At 43.9% G+C, this 19,359-nt stretch overlaps 1 protein-coding gene and 1 long non-coding RNA gene across 3 annotated transcripts in view; one reads left to right on the forward strand and one right to left on the reverse strand.

Moving 5' to 3' along the window:
• Positions 1 to 6,382, reverse strand: part of LOC122155726 — a 6,637-nt gene extending 255 nt beyond the window's left edge. The window contains exons 1-2 of the long non-coding RNA XR_006167302.1: positions 5,943 to 6,382; positions 4,780 to 4,864 (exon numbers count right to left, since the gene is read on the reverse strand). This is a non-coding gene — a long non-coding RNA (uncharacterized LOC122155726). The remainder of the gene's footprint in view (positions 1 to 4,779; positions 4,865 to 5,942) is intronic.
• Positions 6,383 to 6,772: 390 nt separating this feature from the next.
• On the forward strand, positions 6,773 to 10,393 carry LOC122155714 (cytochrome c oxidase assembly protein COX20, mitochondrial). Of its 2 annotated transcripts, none has more exons than XM_042809808.1 (4): positions 6,773 to 6,855; positions 8,814 to 8,928; positions 9,069 to 9,132; positions 9,656 to 10,393. In XM_042809808.1, the coding sequence occupies exons 1-4, from the start codon at positions 6,823 to 6,825 to the stop codon at positions 9,795 to 9,797; spliced, it is 354 nt and encodes a 117-aa protein (XP_042665742.1). In that variant the 5' UTR covers positions 6,773 to 6,822; the 3' UTR covers positions 9,798 to 10,393. The 2 variants fall into 2 exon arrangements, with proteins under 2 accessions (XP_042665742.1, XP_042665751.1); XM_042809817.1 differs by lacking the exon at positions 6,773 to 6,855 and adding an exon at positions 6,949 to 7,030 and having other exon boundaries at positions 9,049 to 9,132.
• Positions 10,394 to 19,359: the final 8,966 nt, after the last annotated feature.

Here is a 19,359-nt window from a genome sequence, read left to right on the forward strand (position 1 = left end):
TGGATGGATGGATGGATGGATGGATGGATGGATGGATGGATGGATGGAGATACAATGAGATGTACCTGACACATCACTTATTTTTCTTCCTTTTTATACATTGCATCATTTCTGGATATCTTTCCCAGTTGTCTGAGTGTCTACTTTGATATATTCTGCTCCTCAGAAACTCTGCTCCTCTTTCCCTGCACAGTGGTAATGGTATACCTACTTTAACAGCACACTGCTTGCAGAACACAGCAGCGCAGCAGCTCTTGAACACTACACTCCTCTCTTACCCTTCACTTCAGTGATACCATCATATTCTACTGCTGCCTGTGTTAAAAATGAACCAGTTGTGAAGACCTTAGCATATTAATGCAGTAAGAACATTCTTTCCCTTCCCTGAGATTTAATCTCGGCTAAAATTAAAGAGCAATGGTAATAAAAAAAGCTACTTTAGCCAGCACTGGATATACAGGGAAAAGCATAAGGACAGGAGAAACACACAGTAATACTTCTTCACAATACCTTTGCAACCTCTAGGTGTGGGAATTCTTAAGCCTGAGAGGCCATCGAGTATTTAGCAGACTTCAATAGATTTTTTTTTTCTCTCTGAACTTTGCAGTAATTTTTAAATAGCTTATTTCTAAATAAATTTCTTACTGGCTCTTCAGCTTGTTAAGAATTGTGTGACCTGTGCGACCTGCTGCAGGGAACCTGCTTTGGCAGGGGGGTTGGACACGATGATCTCTGGAGGTCCCTTCCAACCCCTACAATTCTGTGATTCTGTGAATTTTCAGAAATCACATCCCAGAAGAAACAATTATAGAAATACCTTATTAGATCTAGTTTTCTTTATTCCCCGATGAATTAATAAAGATTAAACCCGACACACTCGTATGACACAGAACACGAGGCTCAGTGCTCATGATAATCTCCCCCCCCTCACGCTGCTCATGAGGGAAACCTCCGGACACCCCTCTATAACAATAAAATTAGAATGCTTCTGGGAATCTTTGGCAGAAATACAAGTGGCAACACTCTGATCTGTGAGACCTGACTATAGGATGTTCATAGGTTTAGAACCGTAGTAAAATACAGTTTTTAATGAAAAAGACTGTGATTTCACTTGTAGAAATTCAACATACAAAAAACCCACGTGCCAAAAAGTCATGACCAAAATATGGCAGATACATAAAATAATAATTCATTTTCTGCAAATTGATCTGTAATTGGGACGAGTAATCTAAAGCCTATTGGAGTACCTATCTAATAATTTAATTACTTATCTAATTTCAATCTGATTACAATTAGGAAACTGACTGTCAAGGGAAGCTGAGAGGATTCTTCTCTATGGAACACTTAGATAAACAGCTTAAGACAGACAAGAAAAGACGGCATAACTAAAGTATATCTGGGTGAAAGGAATGGATGAGCAAATCTTCCAGGTTCCCTTCCACACTCCTGTTTCTATAACCCTACGATCACTAGGTCAGTATTATTCAGATTTGTCTCAGAAGTAACAGACATCTCCATGGCTTCGATTTCAGAAAACACATTCTACATGTTACAAAGCTGCAACTTAAAAAAATAATGGACCAACCCCCCCACCCCCCCAAGAAATATTACCATTATCAGCTTGGAGTGGATTATAATGACGTACAAGAAAGCTTAGTGTCTTTCTATTTACCACTAATACATTCAAGGAAAATGCTTTATAGATAAAATAGAATATAGTTTCATCACAAAAAATGTCAATTAATTAGGAAAATGTCAGTTCTGTTTTCAGTCAGATACATCCAAAAATCCAGTTGCTACTAAGAAGTCAGGAAATTCTAAATGTAACTCTACCTTCAGCAGTTTAACTGAAATTATAGTTATTAAGATTTTATATAAGCCTTTTTTTTAATAGAAGCTCTTCATTCTTTTTAAATCAGGTGTTTGAATAAGATAAACAGATTCAGAGATTTGGCAGAAGAAATAAAGCCATAGAAGCCTGTCCTCATTTCCTTGGTAGTAAGAGGAGTGTGTTGAACTAACAACTCTTACATATTGTGGCTAAAAAGATCATTTGTATGGGTAGCTAGGAATAACTTAGGCAAAGTTATCCTACGGAAAACATCAGCAAAGCCAGTCCAGAATAAAACTGTCTTGCAGCTGAAAATTTTCATGAGCACTAATGCTGGGGAAAATTAAAGAAAAAAAAAAAAAAGGTAATTTGTTTTATTTAATTACAGTGTTGTTCCTGACTGCCTTGGCAGCAGAAGTAGCCACACGTGCATTGTGATTGCCCAATTCTCCTCAACTCTGCTCCCACAGGTGTGGTTACTCTGACAAAACCTGCTAGATGGTATCTTTACAACCATCATTGCAAACACCACCACAGACCTACCAAAACACAGTGCCAAAATTCCTACACACCCGCATCCCATAATATGATGACTACCTCCTGAAGGACAAACACCCTCACGAAAACTGGGGACATGAGTGGAATAACCAGACTCTTCCTGACTTCTGGCAATGTAGCACCTGTTCCTTTCATGGCTTATGAATTGGCACCTGGTCACCATAGGCAATTGCCTTCTGTTTAAGAAGCTCCAGGTTGACCATGAAGACAGATAAAATGTCCAGATAAAATTGTTTCAAGGCATGCTGGCCTGCTACCTAACAACACCTGTGACAGAACAACTTCAGGCACTCAAGCTAAATCTGCACTGCTCTCAAAGGAGCAAACATGCGCCTCCCCTCATGACCAGGGGTGATGAGACTAAGTAGGTTCTGACCATTCAAGAAAGCACTCAGCATGGTGAAGGAAATAAGCATGGAAGAAGTCAACAAGACAGATTCCTGGTTGCACTGTATGATAGGAGCACTTTTTGTCCACTGCTCTATATGCAGTAAGTGGTGGCCAGTTTGCCACTGCTACAATGACAAGAGTCTTGTGTGGCCTGGTCTTTATGTACAGAGGTGAGGGATAATGGGCCAGAAGCAGGATGGTTGCCAAAGACCAACCCAAACCACTAAAACTGATCCAAAGCACTCCCAAGCTAGGAATTCCAAGGACTAGTGGGCAGATTTCCAGCTTAACAACAAAGGGTGCTATGAATTTTTGATCAACTAATGAAAATATAGGCTGCACAAATGTAGGAAAAGCTCAAATTTCTAAGAGTGAGTGTTAGTCAGCATGCTATTATGGATAAAACTGAGCATGCATAGGCATCAAAGCATAATGTCCGTAAGGAAAAGTATCTTTCCATATCAGCCAGGTCTTTAAGGAAAGAAAACCAAAGCAGCAACTCCAAATGCATGCATGATGTATGGCTTCCAGAAATGGCATACTGTTGCTACCAGTGGAGGAAGGCTGGTATGCCAATGCTCTTGCTCTGCCTCCCTCCCTGTAGGACTCACTTGCAGGGTACAAGGGCAGATACTCTGGCTTGTGCCTCTGCTGGGTCAGCGGTATCAAGTGTTTAGGAGAAGCTCAGTGCTGCCCTTGCAGCAGATCATTTTGGCAAAGCAGAGGGCATATTTCATCAGCTTTCACATTTCCTGTACCCTATAAATGCAACTACTGCATGCCTGCACTCTGCTCATTTGTTGTCACTGCAAGTAAATAATGCTGCGTGCTTTGCCAAGTATTGATCTGGTAATACTGAATCAAGGTAGACTCATTTCACATTTACCCCAGACACGATATAAACTGCTCAAAACAGTAATAAAGTTCTTCATGCTTTGGATACTTTGAATTCATCCGAATTGACTGAAATTGTAACAAAAAATATTTATGGTCTAGTAAAAATAAGATTTTAACAGCCAATTTTATCAACTAGCAGATTCAGTCACTAGAATAAATTTTATTTTAAAAATGGCTTATTTTTATATGAAGACAGGATGAGAAAAGAAGCTCCCTCTTCCAGTCTCTAAAACAAGTCAGGAGAAAAGAAGCAGGTCTGAAGCACTGCCCTCCTTAAGGGTCTGAGGACATGGTCCTGCTTCACCACACACCCTGAGTTACCAGGTCAAAACAGACAAGAAAGGAAAGTGAACCACACATGCAATGCTGTTTGTAAGTGTCACATCAGCAGCCCCCCCACTTTCAAGCTAAGGAGGCTCCATTTCACACATCCTCACCGATCTCAAGCAATGCCAAGCAGCCCTCTGTCTACTTGTAATTCCACAAAGGACAACAGTTACTAATTGTAGGATGACTTCTAAAACAGAAGAAGCAGAGCTATGATATGCAGCAGTATGGCAGAGCAAAGACAAAGCATCAAACGGAGAGCAAAAAGCTTGAATTTTATTGCCAGTGGGTATTTCAGTGTAAGGTATGTTGTTAGGAAAAGAGGTATATCTGCTTCTTCTCTGCCTGTTCTTGACTATCAGACAGAGGATGTTCTATTTGTGTACTCTAGTCTATAGTACATTCATTCCAAATCCAATTTTCTGTTTTAAAGCCAAAAAATCAGATTTTTTCATTCATCTCCTTCAAAATATTAACTTGTGCAGGCCAGGCCAAGTAATCAGCAATAAAAGCAGTGCCTTCAATGCTGTGGCCCTGTTAATTTCAGATGCATTAGCATACTCGTGTGAATTTTTACTATACACTTCAGTGCTTGTAGCTGTGTAATAACATGCAATTATATGTGTTTCTTAAACCAACTAAGATAAAAACATATATTACAACTTTGAAGAAGGGGTTTTGCCACTTATTTTGTTTTCCACATTTTGTTACAATAATTATCCAATGTTTGTACATATATAAATTACATTAAGGATAAAAAGATATTAACAACTCACCGTTCTGGCGAGATTTACTCGTCCTTTTAAAACTGTAGATGTATTGGATCTGTTCGTTCCATGATTTCTGAGCATGATCTCGTGGCTACAGAGATAATAAAACAATTATAGAGTTGGGACCAGTGGAAAGGATTGAGACCTGTTTCTGATCTATCAATCAAAGGTTTCAAGCACTCTAGGCAAATGTAGAACAGCACTTTTCAACAAGTTATATATAAATTCATTCTGTGTGAAAGGATCCTGAATCCTGAAAACATAACGCTCAAATAAACCTGAATTCCACTGAGTGCAAAAGTCCATTCTATTCAACATAAAGAACAAAATACATCCAAAAATATTATAAAAGACCTGAAGATATCTAACTCCACTGAGGAAAGTAATGTATTTCAAAACACACTACTTATTTTAAATGATGAAAGCGCAGTATTTCACACCTTTCATCCTTGTTTTACTTCATAGCTGAGATATAAAAAGCCCTAAACTGACCCTAGGGGGTGGTTCACTACTTAGGAGGTAGGAACCTGTATCAGTACCTGTTTGCTGATACACTAAGACTTGGAGCTGTTGGAGCTGGCCGAGAGGAGGGCCACAGAGATGATCAGAAGGCTGGAGCACCTCTCTTTATGATAGGCTGAGATGGTCTTGTTCAGCCCCCAAAAAATGAAGGCTCCTGGGAGACCTTATTGTGGCCTTCCAGTACTTCAAGGAGCTTATAAATAAGAGAGAAACCAACTTTTTACACAGTAAAGTCACAGGACAATGGGGGAATGGCTCAAAGCTATTTGAGGGGAGATTTAGGCTGGATGTTATGTAGAAGTTGTTTACTCAGAGGGCAGAGAGCTGATGGCACAGCTGCCCTGAGAAGCTGTGGCTGCTGAAGCACTGGAGGGCAGGTTGGATGGCACCCTGGGCAGCCTGAGCTGGTGAGGGGCAGCCCTGCCCATGGCAGGGTGCTGGGTGGGTGGGCTTTTGAGATCCCTTCGAACCCAAACCATTCTATGACTCTATGATTCTACAATTTACCTTTTTAGATCTTGCCACAGGCAAAATTATACGTCTGAGGCGTTATTTCTAGTAGGCTAACTCGATTTACCCCCACTTTGCATTACTCGTGTGATTTAGTTGTAAACGAGCCAAACGAGCCCTCTTTCAAAAGCACGTACTGCAACAATTCATCCCGGTCTTCCCCAGTCTACCATTTCCCGATGTCCTCCAGCACTGCGTTACCGCCCTGACCGGCACCTTCAGCCCGCTCCAGCTGCCGGCTATGGCAGAGGTACACGCAGCCTGATCCACCTCCACCTCTCCCTGGGCGCTCCGGAGCGTTTGCCACGTTTCCTCTCGCTCCTCAGCCCTGCTTTGCTCCTTCCGCCGCTGGACGGCGGGGGGCCTATACTCGAGGATTTATGGTACAGCAAAGGCAGGGGGAGGCACGAGGAGCCGCGTCACTCTCCCTCTACATAAAGGACCGACAGCACAAGGGAGTCGGCGCAGGGCCGCTAAAGGGTTGCGTGTATGTTTGTCCCGTCCCAAACACCAACAAAAAGCGAGCGGCCCGCTAAGGGTGGGCGGTACACGGCACCGCCAAATAGCACAGCTCTGGTAGCAGCTTAGGTCAGCGGCGGGGCAGCTCCAGGAAGCGCTAGCAGCGAGAACGGGCCGCCCTGCGCGTGGCGGGGACGGGACGTTTCGGGGTGTGGGTCCCTCAGCCGCCAGCCGCACCGGGCGGAGGTGCGCCGTACGGAAGGTCGGGCCGGACGCCAGCGCCGCGCTCGCTCACTTCCCTCTGCGCGCCCGCGTGCCCCCGCCCTCTAGGTGCGAGCACGCGCGCGCGCCCCCTGCTCCGTGACCCATTTCACCGAACAAAGGATTTTGCTGGAATCTCAGCGCTAGACCTAAAATGGCGCCGGCGCTCTCGCCCGCCCCCGCTCCCTGCGCGGGCACCATAGAGACGCGGCGGCTAGAGCGGCCGCTCTTCGTGCCTGCTCTACACGGCCCCAGCCCGCTCTCGGTGGTGCGCGGCCGGCGCGGCGCTGTCGCAGCATGGCGGGCGAGGGCGACTCTGAGCCGGAGAAGGTAATGGAAAGCGGCGGGTGTTCCTCGCCTCGCTCTGCTCCGCTGCCGGCTCTCGGCTGAGGCGTGCCCCGGGTTTGAGTGCTGAGGAAGCGGTTGCTGAGCGGGACGTGGAGAGCGGTCACTGCGCCGTGATCAGAGCGGGGATCAGGGCAGAGGGGAGGCTGAATGGAACCGGGTTAGGAAGGACTGCGTAGTTTTGGGGGATTGTTTTGTTGTTGTTGGTTGGTTGGGGTTTTTTTTTTTTTTTTTTTTTTTTTTTTTTTTTTTTTTTTTGGTTATCTGTTTTTTTTTTGCCTGCTCTTCTGTCGAGCCTTCTCCTTTTGGGGAAGCTGCCATGCCGCTCGAGCTTTGTGTCCCCAGCAGTTAGCAGTGGCTGGAGCCGCAGCGGATGATTTCAGTAGGGCAACAGGTGAAGGACTATTTTAAAAGGGTGCCTCATGCAGCACAGATGTAGCACCGTACCTTCCTAGCCAACAACAGAAGTGTATCGGATGACCTCTTCCATAAGGGAGTGCTTGAAATTATTCATTAGCAGATTAGACCGATATAGACCAAATCCTTTCTGTCTCACTTATACGCAGGGATTACGTTGAGCGGCAGGGTGGTTGTCCACAGAGGGCACAGGCACAGTTACTGGTGGGGATTCCCTTACCCGCTCGCAAATCCAGCTGCTGGCACATGCTTGTATCCCTGTTAGCACAGCCATGCTGTGTCACACTGATGCTGACCTCCTTCCAGAGCTGCCGGCCTTTCCCATGAGGCTTTCTACAGCGTTCCATCTTCAAAATCTAACAGATGAATGAGAAAAAAGCAGATTTATTCTAGTTAATAGAATCATAGAATGGTTTGGGTTGAAAGGGATCCTTGAGATGATCTAGTTCCAACCCCCTTGCTATAAGTTGCACCAGACCAGGTTGCTCAGAGCCCCATCCAGCCTGCCCTTGCATGCTTCCAGGGAGGGAACATCTGCATCCTCTTTGGGCAACCTGTTCACGTACCTTAGTTCTGACCGTGTTGCTTGGAGGCCTGTATAGAGGTAGTTTCCCATTCCAGGTTTTGTGCGCATGTGAGGATGTCTATTGGGTGAGAGATACAAGTGGTATTCAAATTAGGAGACTTAGAATGTGCTGGAGCCAATGTAGGCATCTGTGAAATTACAAATGGATTTGTCAGTTCACAGTTGTGTTTATGAATGCCACATGTAATTGCCATTTGAAGGTTAAATAGAAAATTGGCGTATAAAAGCCAGTGTAGGTTATAATTGGAAAGAGCGTATGGCTTAATTTGAGTAATTTTTATCAGTAGGTTCATTTAAGAACCTATGCGTGGTATACAGAGGAATTTACCTGAACAGCCTGTGCCTATACATAGGATTAGGATAAGAATGGTGCTTTTATTCAGATAAGATTCTCTGGTATCTACATCTTTTCCGGTAATTTCTTTCAGTTTTTTTTTTTTTAACGTAATTTTAAACACATTTACTTTTTCACTTATTAAAATGACACAGCATAACCTTACCTAGTTGGTTGTGACCTTACCTGTCTGTCCTGATGTAAGTTGGTTTTGGACAGAACTGGCTTCCTATGGGTTTTCTCCCTTCCCTTTCTAAGGGAGGGAATATAAAGGAAGAAATGAAGTAGTTCTTTTATAATCTTCAATAGGAATGATAGATCACCAGGCTTATACAAAATGATGTACAAAATGAACAAATGATAAATCAATTGCTGACTCTTTCCTAACAATTCTTGATGGAGCTGTGCATGTTCACCTTTTGCTCAAATATAAATTGTTTTTGTTCAAATATAAATAGATCCTTGGAAGCAAGGAATCCTCCAGTGTTTATTGTTGACTGCTCAGTCAGTTTTAGTCTGAAACTGGCATGGTAGAAGTTTACCAAAGTCATTTTTTCATTGAAATATTAATTTGTGCTTTTTTTTTTTTTTTTTTCCTCCTTATAGTCCTTCAAGCTCCTAGGATTTCTTGATGTTAAAAATGTGCCATGTGCACGAGAATCAGTGCTGTATGGCTCTCTGGGATCTTTAGTTGTGGGTCTTGGACACTTTTTAGCAACTAGTAAGTACACCTTCTGTATCTTCTCATGTGTTGATTCTTAAAGATAAATTCATTCATTTTTTTCTGTTAGACTTTATGAATAATGGGAAGTCACCCAAGCTATTTCTCTAATTTTTTTAGCATTTTTGTCTTTGTTTCAGGTAGAGTAAGAAGATCGTGTGACTTTGCAGTCGGTGGCTTTATTTGCACAATGTTAGGATACTGGTATGTAAAATGCTCCTTGAATTTTGGCAGACCTTTGGCTGCTTTGTACAGTGCAATCCTTCTGTGACCTTACCCACTGCTTTTGAAACACAAAAAATAACCTACCTAGCAAAGTATCCTCTTTTTTCTTTCCCAGACTTTTTTTTTTTTTAAGGGAAAAAAAGTCCATGTCTTTGAATTCTTATTTCTGTATCAGAAGGAAAACAAACAGAAAACAACTGGTTTTTCTTCTGCCCTGGGAAGGCAGCATACTAAAAGTTCGTGAGGTTAAGGTCCAAATTGTAAAACTGAGAATTTTCCATTGGAATTGTATGTTGTATGTTCTCCTTCTCAGTGGCTGAGTAATGTTTGCCTTAAAGAAATATCAGGTACCTTGGTATTTTCTTTAAGAGTTATTTTATGATGATGTCTGCCAATGTTGTGTATGGTTTCAACTTTTCAGCTGGCTGAATAACACTGATTTGATACTGTCATACACATTAAAAAGGAGTGAATCCCATTTTCTGTTTGTCTCTCTTTCTAGGTTTTACTGCAGGTACAATTTAGCTCAACAGAGGATTCGGCAAAGAATGCTTAAGGAAGGAATGAGAAACAAAATGTTATTTGAAGGCAGTTCTTTTGATCCAGAAAAAAAACAAACTGGTAATGAAAGAAGCAATTCGTAGTCGTACTATAGGGGAGTCTGTATATGTGGTGTAATACAGCATTGAGAAAAGGTGGTCCAAAAATGGCAGTGTGCCCTGTAAGTATGTCAGATAACTGAAACTAATAAATCATGCTGGTTTTCCTAGAAGATTTAAGTAAGAAATCCAGAGTGAATCTGTTAAATCTGTATATAAGCCTTTCTTTGTTTCATGTATGTACATATGTGACTATGTTCACAGTTAGCAATGACCTCCTTGTTTTTGACTTGTTAAACATTTGGCAATTGACGCTGTGTTGCACAGTCTCAGAGAATTAATGACAACATTTGGGGGCTGCTTTAACTTACAAACAAAGCAAAGTTGTAATTTCATCTCATTTAAATGCAAGGTATTTTCATCAGCTGTTCTGAGTAAATGCATCTTGTAGTGCTGCTGCTAAGTGTAGCACTTGGAAAATGGGAATATTTAAACGGTAGGTGAGTGCTTTGCTTGTGCAAAGTGGAAGTTATCAGTAGCTTCTGTAACTTCAAAAAACTTATAGAGGCTATGAAGCTGAGTTTCCATCTTTGTTCCATCTGTGCAAAATTAAGAATAAAAACACTTCAGGAGGAATTTCACCTATTTATGTAACATTTTTTAATTTCACTGAAGAAGATTTTTAAGACATTTCGGTACAGTTGGTAGAGCAACAATTGATGTGATTTATAAGTGGTGATGGTTCATCTGAAAAGGCACATCATTAGTGTATGTCACTATAAATCTTCAGTTAAAAGAAATATAGACATATACTTTCATAGAAAGTATCTTATTTGTCTTATTTGAAAATAGTGTTGGCTCTAATTGTGTACTGACAAGAATATGAATGGTGGTGTAGTATGTATGCCTTTGTTTGCATGCTTCCGCCTATATAGTGAAGAGTGTATTTAGGGTTTCCACAAACTGGCTTATAGTATATTATGTTATAAGCATTTCTGGTCTGAAGGCATTAAATGAGCAAAAACAGTCCTTTCTCTCTACCCTGGGCTTAGTTTGAGAGAGTTTGTGACTCAGGTTGGTGGGAGTGGGGATGTCCAGCTGTAAGCAGCAGCATGGCTCTATTTAAATTTGGAAGTATACATCAAAGCACTAAACCAACATGCTGCTAATACAGAGATAGTTCAACTTTTACACTTTATGGATTTGCCTCGTACAAGAAGAAAACAAATCTGCATTCTTTATTTGTACCCTGTTCCTCTTGTTTCTTCTGGAGGAAGTGAAAGAATGAAGATAAGTTTTATGGAGAACTTTCAGTTCAGAAATTGATATTAAAAAAAACCCCAGAGACCTGGAGTTATGACAACAAAACATTACCTTCACCAGAGAATTCAACCTTGGAATTTGACTCACATTTAGCTCTAATTCACAGGACAAAAATGTTACTCCTAATTTTGTGCTGCGAGGAGAAAGGTGCTCCTTCTCTTTGGATCGGGTAGGAATTGTTGCCTCAAAGCCCCTGGAGTGACTATAGGAAACTGAGCGAGTACTTAGTGCACACTCCTATTTTAATACATGGTTGAGTTCTTTCCTATCTGACGTAAGAAAAGGAACTGCAACCTAAGCAGGGATCTTCTTGCTGTGAGGTCACAATTCAGCTGGGGAGGTCAGAAGACAAAAATGTCTGGATTAAAATTTAATCTTCGGCAAAAATCAGTTGTTGAGAAAGAAGAGAATGCGGTTTTGTGCTGACAGGAAAGAAGGTAGCATGCATGTAAGGGCATCTTTTAAAATGATTGAGTACTGTGACCACGATGAGGAGCAAACAGCAGGATTAGATTATCTCCAGTATTATTTGGCTCTTGTTTTGTGCTACTGTAGTTACAACTACTACCTCTGGCTGCTTAACTGCAGTATTAGTAATTCTGGCCAATAACTGTTGATTCTACATAGATTTATCTGCATTGCTTAGATCACCAGTCTAATGCTACTTCACTGTACAAAATATAAAATGAGTGTGTTTCACACAAATGTTAGCAGAAAAAGTGGAATAAGTGGTAATATGCAACAGTCTGGCCAACATGTTTGAGTTTCATTATTTAAAGCTGGGGTAAAATGGAGCTCATAAAAAGTTGGAGCCTTTGCTGAATGGAGATGGGGGGGGTAGAAAAGGAAGCTGAGAAGGATTTAGCTGATGTGAAAGGGAGGGGTCTGCAATAGCAGGGAAGGAATGCACTGAGAGTTAACCGTGCACAAAGTCTCCCAACTTCAAGGCAATCTAAAGTGCCACCAAAGTACATAAATGGGCCTGTGGCATTTTCAGTTCCTGCATGCCTTACTCATTGTGCTGCTTGTGCTACTGACACTCTTGGTGTTCACCAGCCCTCTTCCAGCAGGATTGCATTCAGAGCTCCTGGCAGCGACAGAAGCACACCACACAAGGGTTGTGTGTGTACCCTCCAAGCCTTCCAGGAAGGAGTCAAGGCAGCAGGCAGAAATATGGCAATCTAAGTAAGGTGAATTGCCAGCTCTGTAACAGAGTTGTGCGTGATCAGATTGCCTCTACTCTCCAGCACCCTTCTCTATAACAGAGGTAGTGCTTTAGCCACCAAAAATTGTGAAAGACTCAAAAGCCAAGAATTAAGATGTTTTAGTTGACAACAGAGGCAATTACAACTGTCATCCCAAAGTTGTCAATTACAGCTTTACCCAAGCAGACTTTTAGGAGATGATGGCTTTGATTTCTCCATTCACTTTGCAGATTTCCAGGCTGTTTTGTTTGTTACCACCCAACCCAAGACCTAGAGTGCTGTGAAGGAAAGGTCACTTGGTGTCATTAATAAATGACTCTGGCTTTTGGTAGGATGACTTTTTCAAGGGGATAACAATGAAGCGTTAGTGAGCTCCCAAGTGAATTACCCCAGCTCAGTACGTTAATTCCCATGCTTCTCTCATACCTGTATTCTGTAGCTTATGTCAGGAGCTCAGTGATTACTAATGAAAGTTTGAAGCAGATACAGTAAAATCACCTTGGAAAACTGATCAAAACAAAGTTTTACAGTTCAGAAGATGAAAATGATGAGCTTCTGATCTTTTTTTTTTTTAATCTGAACAAAGAACTAGTAAGTTAGAAATGGAGCTGAGTTTAGTTAATACAACTCAGGGCCTTGGAATATACATCATTCTTAAACTGAAAACATTACGCTAAGCTTAAACCTTCAATCTGGGGCAGGTAGATAAAGAGCCTTGGATGAGATGATCCTGCAAGTAAATTGCAGACTGATGGCTAGCAAAACCCTGGCTAAGACTGTTCTTAGCAATGATTTCCAATGATCAGTTCCTCAGAAAGGGAGATAATCTGCCCAGGCACCCTAAAGAAATCTGCAACTACTGATGATTACTGCTTTTCTTATGGCATGTTCATCCAACACTTAAAGCTGTTGAGGGTCACCCTGCAGCAGTGTTGGGAGACTGTGACAGAACTTGTTTTACTTGGTTTCTTAGTGCTGATATTGACTAACAGAGTGTTCTTTGGTAATCTTCTAGTCAGACTCACCAAGAGCTCAGCCGTTTCTTTCTAAACTTCAGAATGTGCCTTTGAACCACTACCATAGAGGGCTTCATACCCCTGCTGACATGCACAACGGTCCTCTTAACCCAAAAACCCATTCACTATTTCTAGTCATCATTTTCTACGTCACCATCCTCCCATTGGGAACACCATGCTTCCTCTAGCATGCCTCTGGCACCTGTGCAAGCATTCTTGAGACCTCCATCTAACATTGTCGATGATGCAGTGAGTCTTCTTCTTCAGGGTCCACCTGATACAAGGAAAAAGGAATCCTCACATTCTCTATGTGGCAGACACCATGCTCTTAATATCCTAATCAAGACTGAGCATTTCGATGTGTTTGCTTCTCTGTAGCTGTGTCCATAAGCACACTTGAGTCCATGCCTCCAGTCCCTGAGAACTGCAAGGCTATGGCATGCAACAAATGACAGATTTTTATTGCGTTGCATGCTCTTGGTGTGGTGGCAAAACTGATAGAATGCAGGAGAGTTCCATTACCAGTACATCAGCAATGTCTTCCATCTAACAGGCATTGCCAGTGGGGTCCATAGTAGCTGGAACTCAGAAGACACAGCCGCTGTTTGAGGGGAGACCATTTGCACCCTTCCCCCACCAGCCTTTCAGTTGCTTTCAGTTGTGTGATTTTCACGTTTTGTTTTGGAACAAGATAGTGATGCTTGTATTCAATGTCACGTAGTGTACTTTCCAAGGCAGTAACTAGATATAAAAGCAAGCTAATTCCTGAAAACTTTTCATTTGCTTCAATAGTCTGCTGAAAGAAACTCTTGGAATCTATCATTTCCCTTTCATGGCCGTTTCTTTAAAAAAAAATAGAAAAGCAGTGGCAGGCTGCCAAGCCATGGAGCCACATAAATATCCCAGGGCTGAGCCAAGCTGCTGCTGAAGCAATAGTAGCAGCCCCTGCCTGAGGAATGTCCGGGAGCTGCCAGAGACTTTGCAGTCTGTCCGCCTCCTGTTCCTACCACATGGCCTCCACGCCTGGCTCCACCACTAGCAGGTCACAGGTTTTCCTCAGTCCCTCAGCGTCCAGCAGACCTGAGTGCCAGGTTACTGTCACCCGCTTCACATCACTGCTTTGGAGAAAGTGGCTGCTGTGGCAGCCAGGTATCACAGTGAGCCATTCGGCTCTCGCACTGAAATCCCGCCTTGTGATCCTCTGAGATCCTCCCCTTCCCTGTGAACAGGCGATTTCCTGCAAAGACTGTGCCTGAAAGAATGCCTTCTGGAGCCCAAATGCATTTTGTAACATTTAACTGTTACAGTCTTTGATATGTAAGTACCAAAATAGTTTTTATTGCTCTATCGTAGCCTCTTCCTCTGAGGACTCCCAGAGCAAGGAAAATACACAAGACATTTAACTCGCACAAGTTTTGTCTAATATTTATTTCTTAGATCCTCGACTTACTATTTAATGACTTAATGAATACAAATTACTGTTAATATTATTATTATTACAGGAAAGCTGCTTATACGAGAGTGTACAACAGAGGTTGCTGTGTACAGCAGCCCTGCTGTATGGATAGTGCTTAACCTGGATACCAAGTTGGATATGGGCAAACAGTGTTCTTGTTGCAAACAGGGCAGATCACAGGCTGGGTTATGTCAGGAAGCAGGTGGCCAACAAATCAAGGAGCTGCATCAAAAGAGGGGGGGGCCAGCAAGGGTGAGAGATCAATGTCCTCATCTACTCTGCCCTTGCAAGGCCCCATCTGGAGTACTGCATCCAGGTCTGAGGCCCCAGCAGAAGAAAGATAGAGCTGTTAGAGCAGATCCAGAGGTTGCCATGAAGATGATGAGAGGGCTGGAGCACCTCTCCCTCCTACAAAGAAAGGCTGAAGGAGCTGGGCTTGTTCAGCCTGGAGAAGGTCCGAAGGAGACCTCATTGCGGCATTCCAGAACTTGAAGGGAAATTATAAAAAGGAGGGGGACCAGCTTTTTACACGGTCTGATAGTGATAGGACAAGGCGGAATGGCTTGAAGCTAAAAGAGGAAAGATTCAGGTTAGGTGTTAGGAAGAAATTGTTTACTCAGAGAGTGGTGAGGTGCTGGCACTGCTGCCCAGATAAGCTGTGGGTGCCCCATTCCTGGAGGCACACAGGGCCAGGTTGGACGGGGCCCTGGGCAGCCTGAGTTGGTGGGGGGCAGCCCTGCCCACAGCAGCGGGTTGGGGCTGGGTGGGCTTTGAGATCCAAGCCAAAGCATTCTGTGATTCTATGATTATCTCACAGTGCATGATGCTGTGTGCAATATTGCTGTCCATTTTGGGGCCTCCTGATCGATGAGGTTGTTGAAAGTGTGGGATTAGTCTGAGGAGGAACAGACTATGGAGTGATCTAGTAACTGCCCAGAATTATTGGTAGGGCAGTCACACCCCTCTTGGTAGTGGCAGATGATGTAGCAGGGGCTTCAGGCCAGGCAATAGGATGAACATATTTACTAAGGGTAGCACAGGATGTGAATGGGTTGCCTAGACAGGTTGTGTGGTCTCTGTCCTTGGAGGTTTTCAAGATTCTGCTAGATGAAGCCCCATCTGCCTTGACTGAGTACTGCTACCTGTGCAGCTTCAATGGATGGATGGACAGCATCTCTAGAGGGCTCTTGTGAACATTTTTTGCAACTCAAGAGAACCCACAAAGCCTGAGGCAGCGCGGGGGACCACTCACCCAAAGACTGCCCAGTTCTATTTCAGAGAATCAAATCCTCAGAGGCCCCAGGCTGTGCTGGAGGCCCCAGGACCCCATGGATGTGCTGACAGTAGCAGGGACCACACAGCAGAGCAAACGTGTGCAGTGCAGATCGGGCTTTGGTTATGTAGCTCCACCATTCACACCCTGCATGAGCTGCTGTGTGTGACCCCACCTCAGCTAACTCAACGATTTTCCAGTCTGTTTTTTTTTCTCAGCATGATGTGAACGAGCTGCAAGTCCCTCAGAAAAAATATTGCAAGTCCTACTAATTACCTCTCCCCTTCCTCTTTTACTACCTTCTTACCACAAAGGCAAAAGTCCTTTTATAACACAAGAGCTTATCTTATCAACTTCACTCACCAGCCCTGCAGAGCTGAAAGTTCAGTGCGGCCCAAACACAAGTCCAGCCTGTGCCATAAGTGACATACAGGAAGGCTGGAAGAAAAGAAAACCTTATCTTCCTGTGTCTCTCACCTTGTATGCAATTAGTAGTACTTCAAGCACGTGATTACAACTGAGGACTTCTCTCAGGGAGATCTCGGTACTGCTGAACCTTCTTACTTTTGACTTATCTCAGGCATCCACACTGTTTCAGAGCTAGCACTCCACACTGCTCCCCCCAGGCACACATCTCCACACATCCAGTAAGAGTATTTGTTAGAACTTAGGGGAAACTGTAAGCAAAGAGCTTTAGAAGTGCTAGTGTGGGCTAATGCAACATCAACTAAGGCCAGGTACAGATCAGAAAAGAAAGACCTGCTTTTGTATCCTATGTCAGTGGTGTCCCAGTGAGGGCCCGAGAGTCTGATCCACCATCACTGTTTGGTGTAAAACGCATCTTCCCTGGACTACCATGTCATAATATTTTTTTATTTGTGAAAATTGTTTCTATTTCAGTAACTTAGCACCTAAGTGATTCTGCAGATCAAAGATTATCTACTGAAGCAGGAAACGGAACAAAAACCTGCTGTAAGGTAGCTTGTGTGCAAGGACAGAAAGCAGCAGCGTGAATGACTGCATTACAGGTTTCCTGCACTTGCCTTTGTTTGTTCCCTCTTGGAGTTTACAATGTGTTAAGCATTTAGCAGCTATCTTTTTAAGCTGCTTCTGAGTTTATGCAGCAGTTCACTGATTGCTGAAACTTCCTGCCACTCCCAGCACTGGCAGAAAGGCAAATGAAGGCGAGAGTCACACACACAGTCCGATGCTGGCCAGGCCCTGCTTTCCTGGCTGCCTCCTGCAGCCTCCAGCACTGGGTGCAGGTTTGGATGCCACAGGATAAGAAGGACGTAAAACTATGAGTGTGTGTCCAAAGGAGGGGCTACGAAGATGTAAGGTCTGTAGAGCAAGGCGTGTGAGGAACGGCTGAGGCCCTTGGGTTCAACCCAGAGCAGAGGAGCTGAGGGGAGGCCTGATGGCGGCTGCAGCTCCTCACAGGGAGCAGAAGGGCAGCGCTGAGCTCTGCTCTGTATGACAGCGACAGGGCCTGAGGGAACGGCATGGAGCTGCGTCAGGGGGGAGGCAGTGGGGGTTAGGGACAGGCTCTGCACCAGAGCACGGTGGGCATGGCCCACCCAGAATTTAAGACACATTTGGACAGTAGTCTCAGTTATGCGATCTAAGTTTCGGGTTGTCCCACATCTGTCACCACCCTCTGCGGCATTTCAGGGCCAAAGCAGTGCAAGCTGCATCACTGTGTGTGTGCGTGCACTTTTTTGCTTGTGAGAGTCTCAGATGTGGCTGTGGAATATCTGTGCAAGTCCTTCAGTACCTCCATCTGTAATTCAGCTGAATAGCTCAGGGCTCAGCCTGCAGCTGCACTTTCACAAAGGATTGGCCTAGTTTTCCAAAGGGTCATGGAGAAGGAAACCTCCACATTGTAAAAGATGACTTCATCAGCTATTCAAAACAGAGTGTCATAGAAGGACATTTTAAAAAACAGCAGTCTGTGGTGTCTAAAAACACCAATACTTTTTTTAATCTCAGTGGCATGGACTGTACACAGCACTGCCAGAATTCTGGTTTAGTTTATTCCACCATCAGAAAAAATGGGGCAGTATTGAGGGATAACAGCAATTTTGGAATGTTTCAGCCAATTAGAAATTATTCTGCCATAGGCACCAGGCACGTATGTTCCACCACACGGAGACCCCACTGCCACTCACTGCCCAGTACTCCCTAGGCAGTCCAGCACATGAGCAGGGGGTCCCTTGCAGCAGGAGGAGTGCCCTTCTGGCACTGAGGGCAGGGCTCTCATAAGGAAATCCAGAGAGTAAGCTAGAATCTGACGTCCCGCAGGTAAGGGCCCATCCTCAGGTTACCTGAGAATGCTTCGGTGCCAGGCTTGAGGTACTCGCGAGCCCTAAGGACACAGCCTTGTGCCAATAGCAGGGCATGAGGGGAGTGCCTGTGTTACCCTGTGTGTCGTAGCGACTGCTGTGCGCAGAGGCTCAAAGACAACACAAGTATTTGTTGGCCTTGCTTTCCGAAGGAAAGCTTTCTGCCTAGTCTCCTGCACAGCCTCGTACACACAGCTCCACAGTAGAGCATCCAGCAGCCATAGCTGCAGCAGCAGTGAGATGTGAGCAGACCTCAGGCCGGGCTGCAGGACACAGGCAGAAGCACAGCCCTGCTGCTGAGGCCCACACAGACAGCATCCACCATGCTGTCTGCTGTCATGGAGCCATAGCCCAAACACTCCAGGTTTGGGCTGCATTACAAGGAAGCCACATCCTCACCACCCTCCTGCCACGGTGTTATATGCCACAAGCAATGTGCTACACCCCTGCCAGCACCACGCTGCTGGAACACAGGCACCTCTCCTCCTGTAAACAAGTCCTTATAAGCTGTGAAGTTACTCAATATAACAGATGGTTCAGCCCTCCCATGCTGACAACATGCAGCTGCGCTTTCTTTGCACTGATGCTACTAAGTTACCAGACCTTTTCAGGGAAATAAATGGAAATTGAAGTTTTTTCAAAGAGCAGTGATGTTCTAGGTAAACAAATTATTTTCATGTAAAAGTAAGTCTCCCTTTTAGCAATAACTACTGCTAAGATAAACCAAAGGAAGTTTTCCCTTGTGGATGAACCCAGGCTGAACAAGGCCTCACACAAGTGAAGGTCTCCTCTGCCACAAGGGAGGCAAGTATTTAGACTCATATCACATTTCTGAACTAACTGTACCTCAATGGTACTTATGGCAGAAGCTTTAGGTTTCTGTACCTGAAAACACACAGCAGTTAGCGCTGAGTACCTTAAGGCAACATTCCTCATCTAGGAGTATTTTCAGTTGAAATGTACTCCTATTTCAATTGTAAGCCACTTAAAGC

This window comes from Centrocercus urophasianus, unplaced genomic scaffold (assembly GCF_019232065.1).
Source record: "Centrocercus urophasianus isolate 14NV4802_14NV808 unplaced genomic scaffold, USGS_Curo_1.0 seq_10, whole genome shotgun sequence".
Classification (NCBI taxonomy): domain Eukaryota; kingdom Metazoa; phylum Chordata; class Aves; order Galliformes; family Phasianidae; genus Centrocercus; species Centrocercus urophasianus.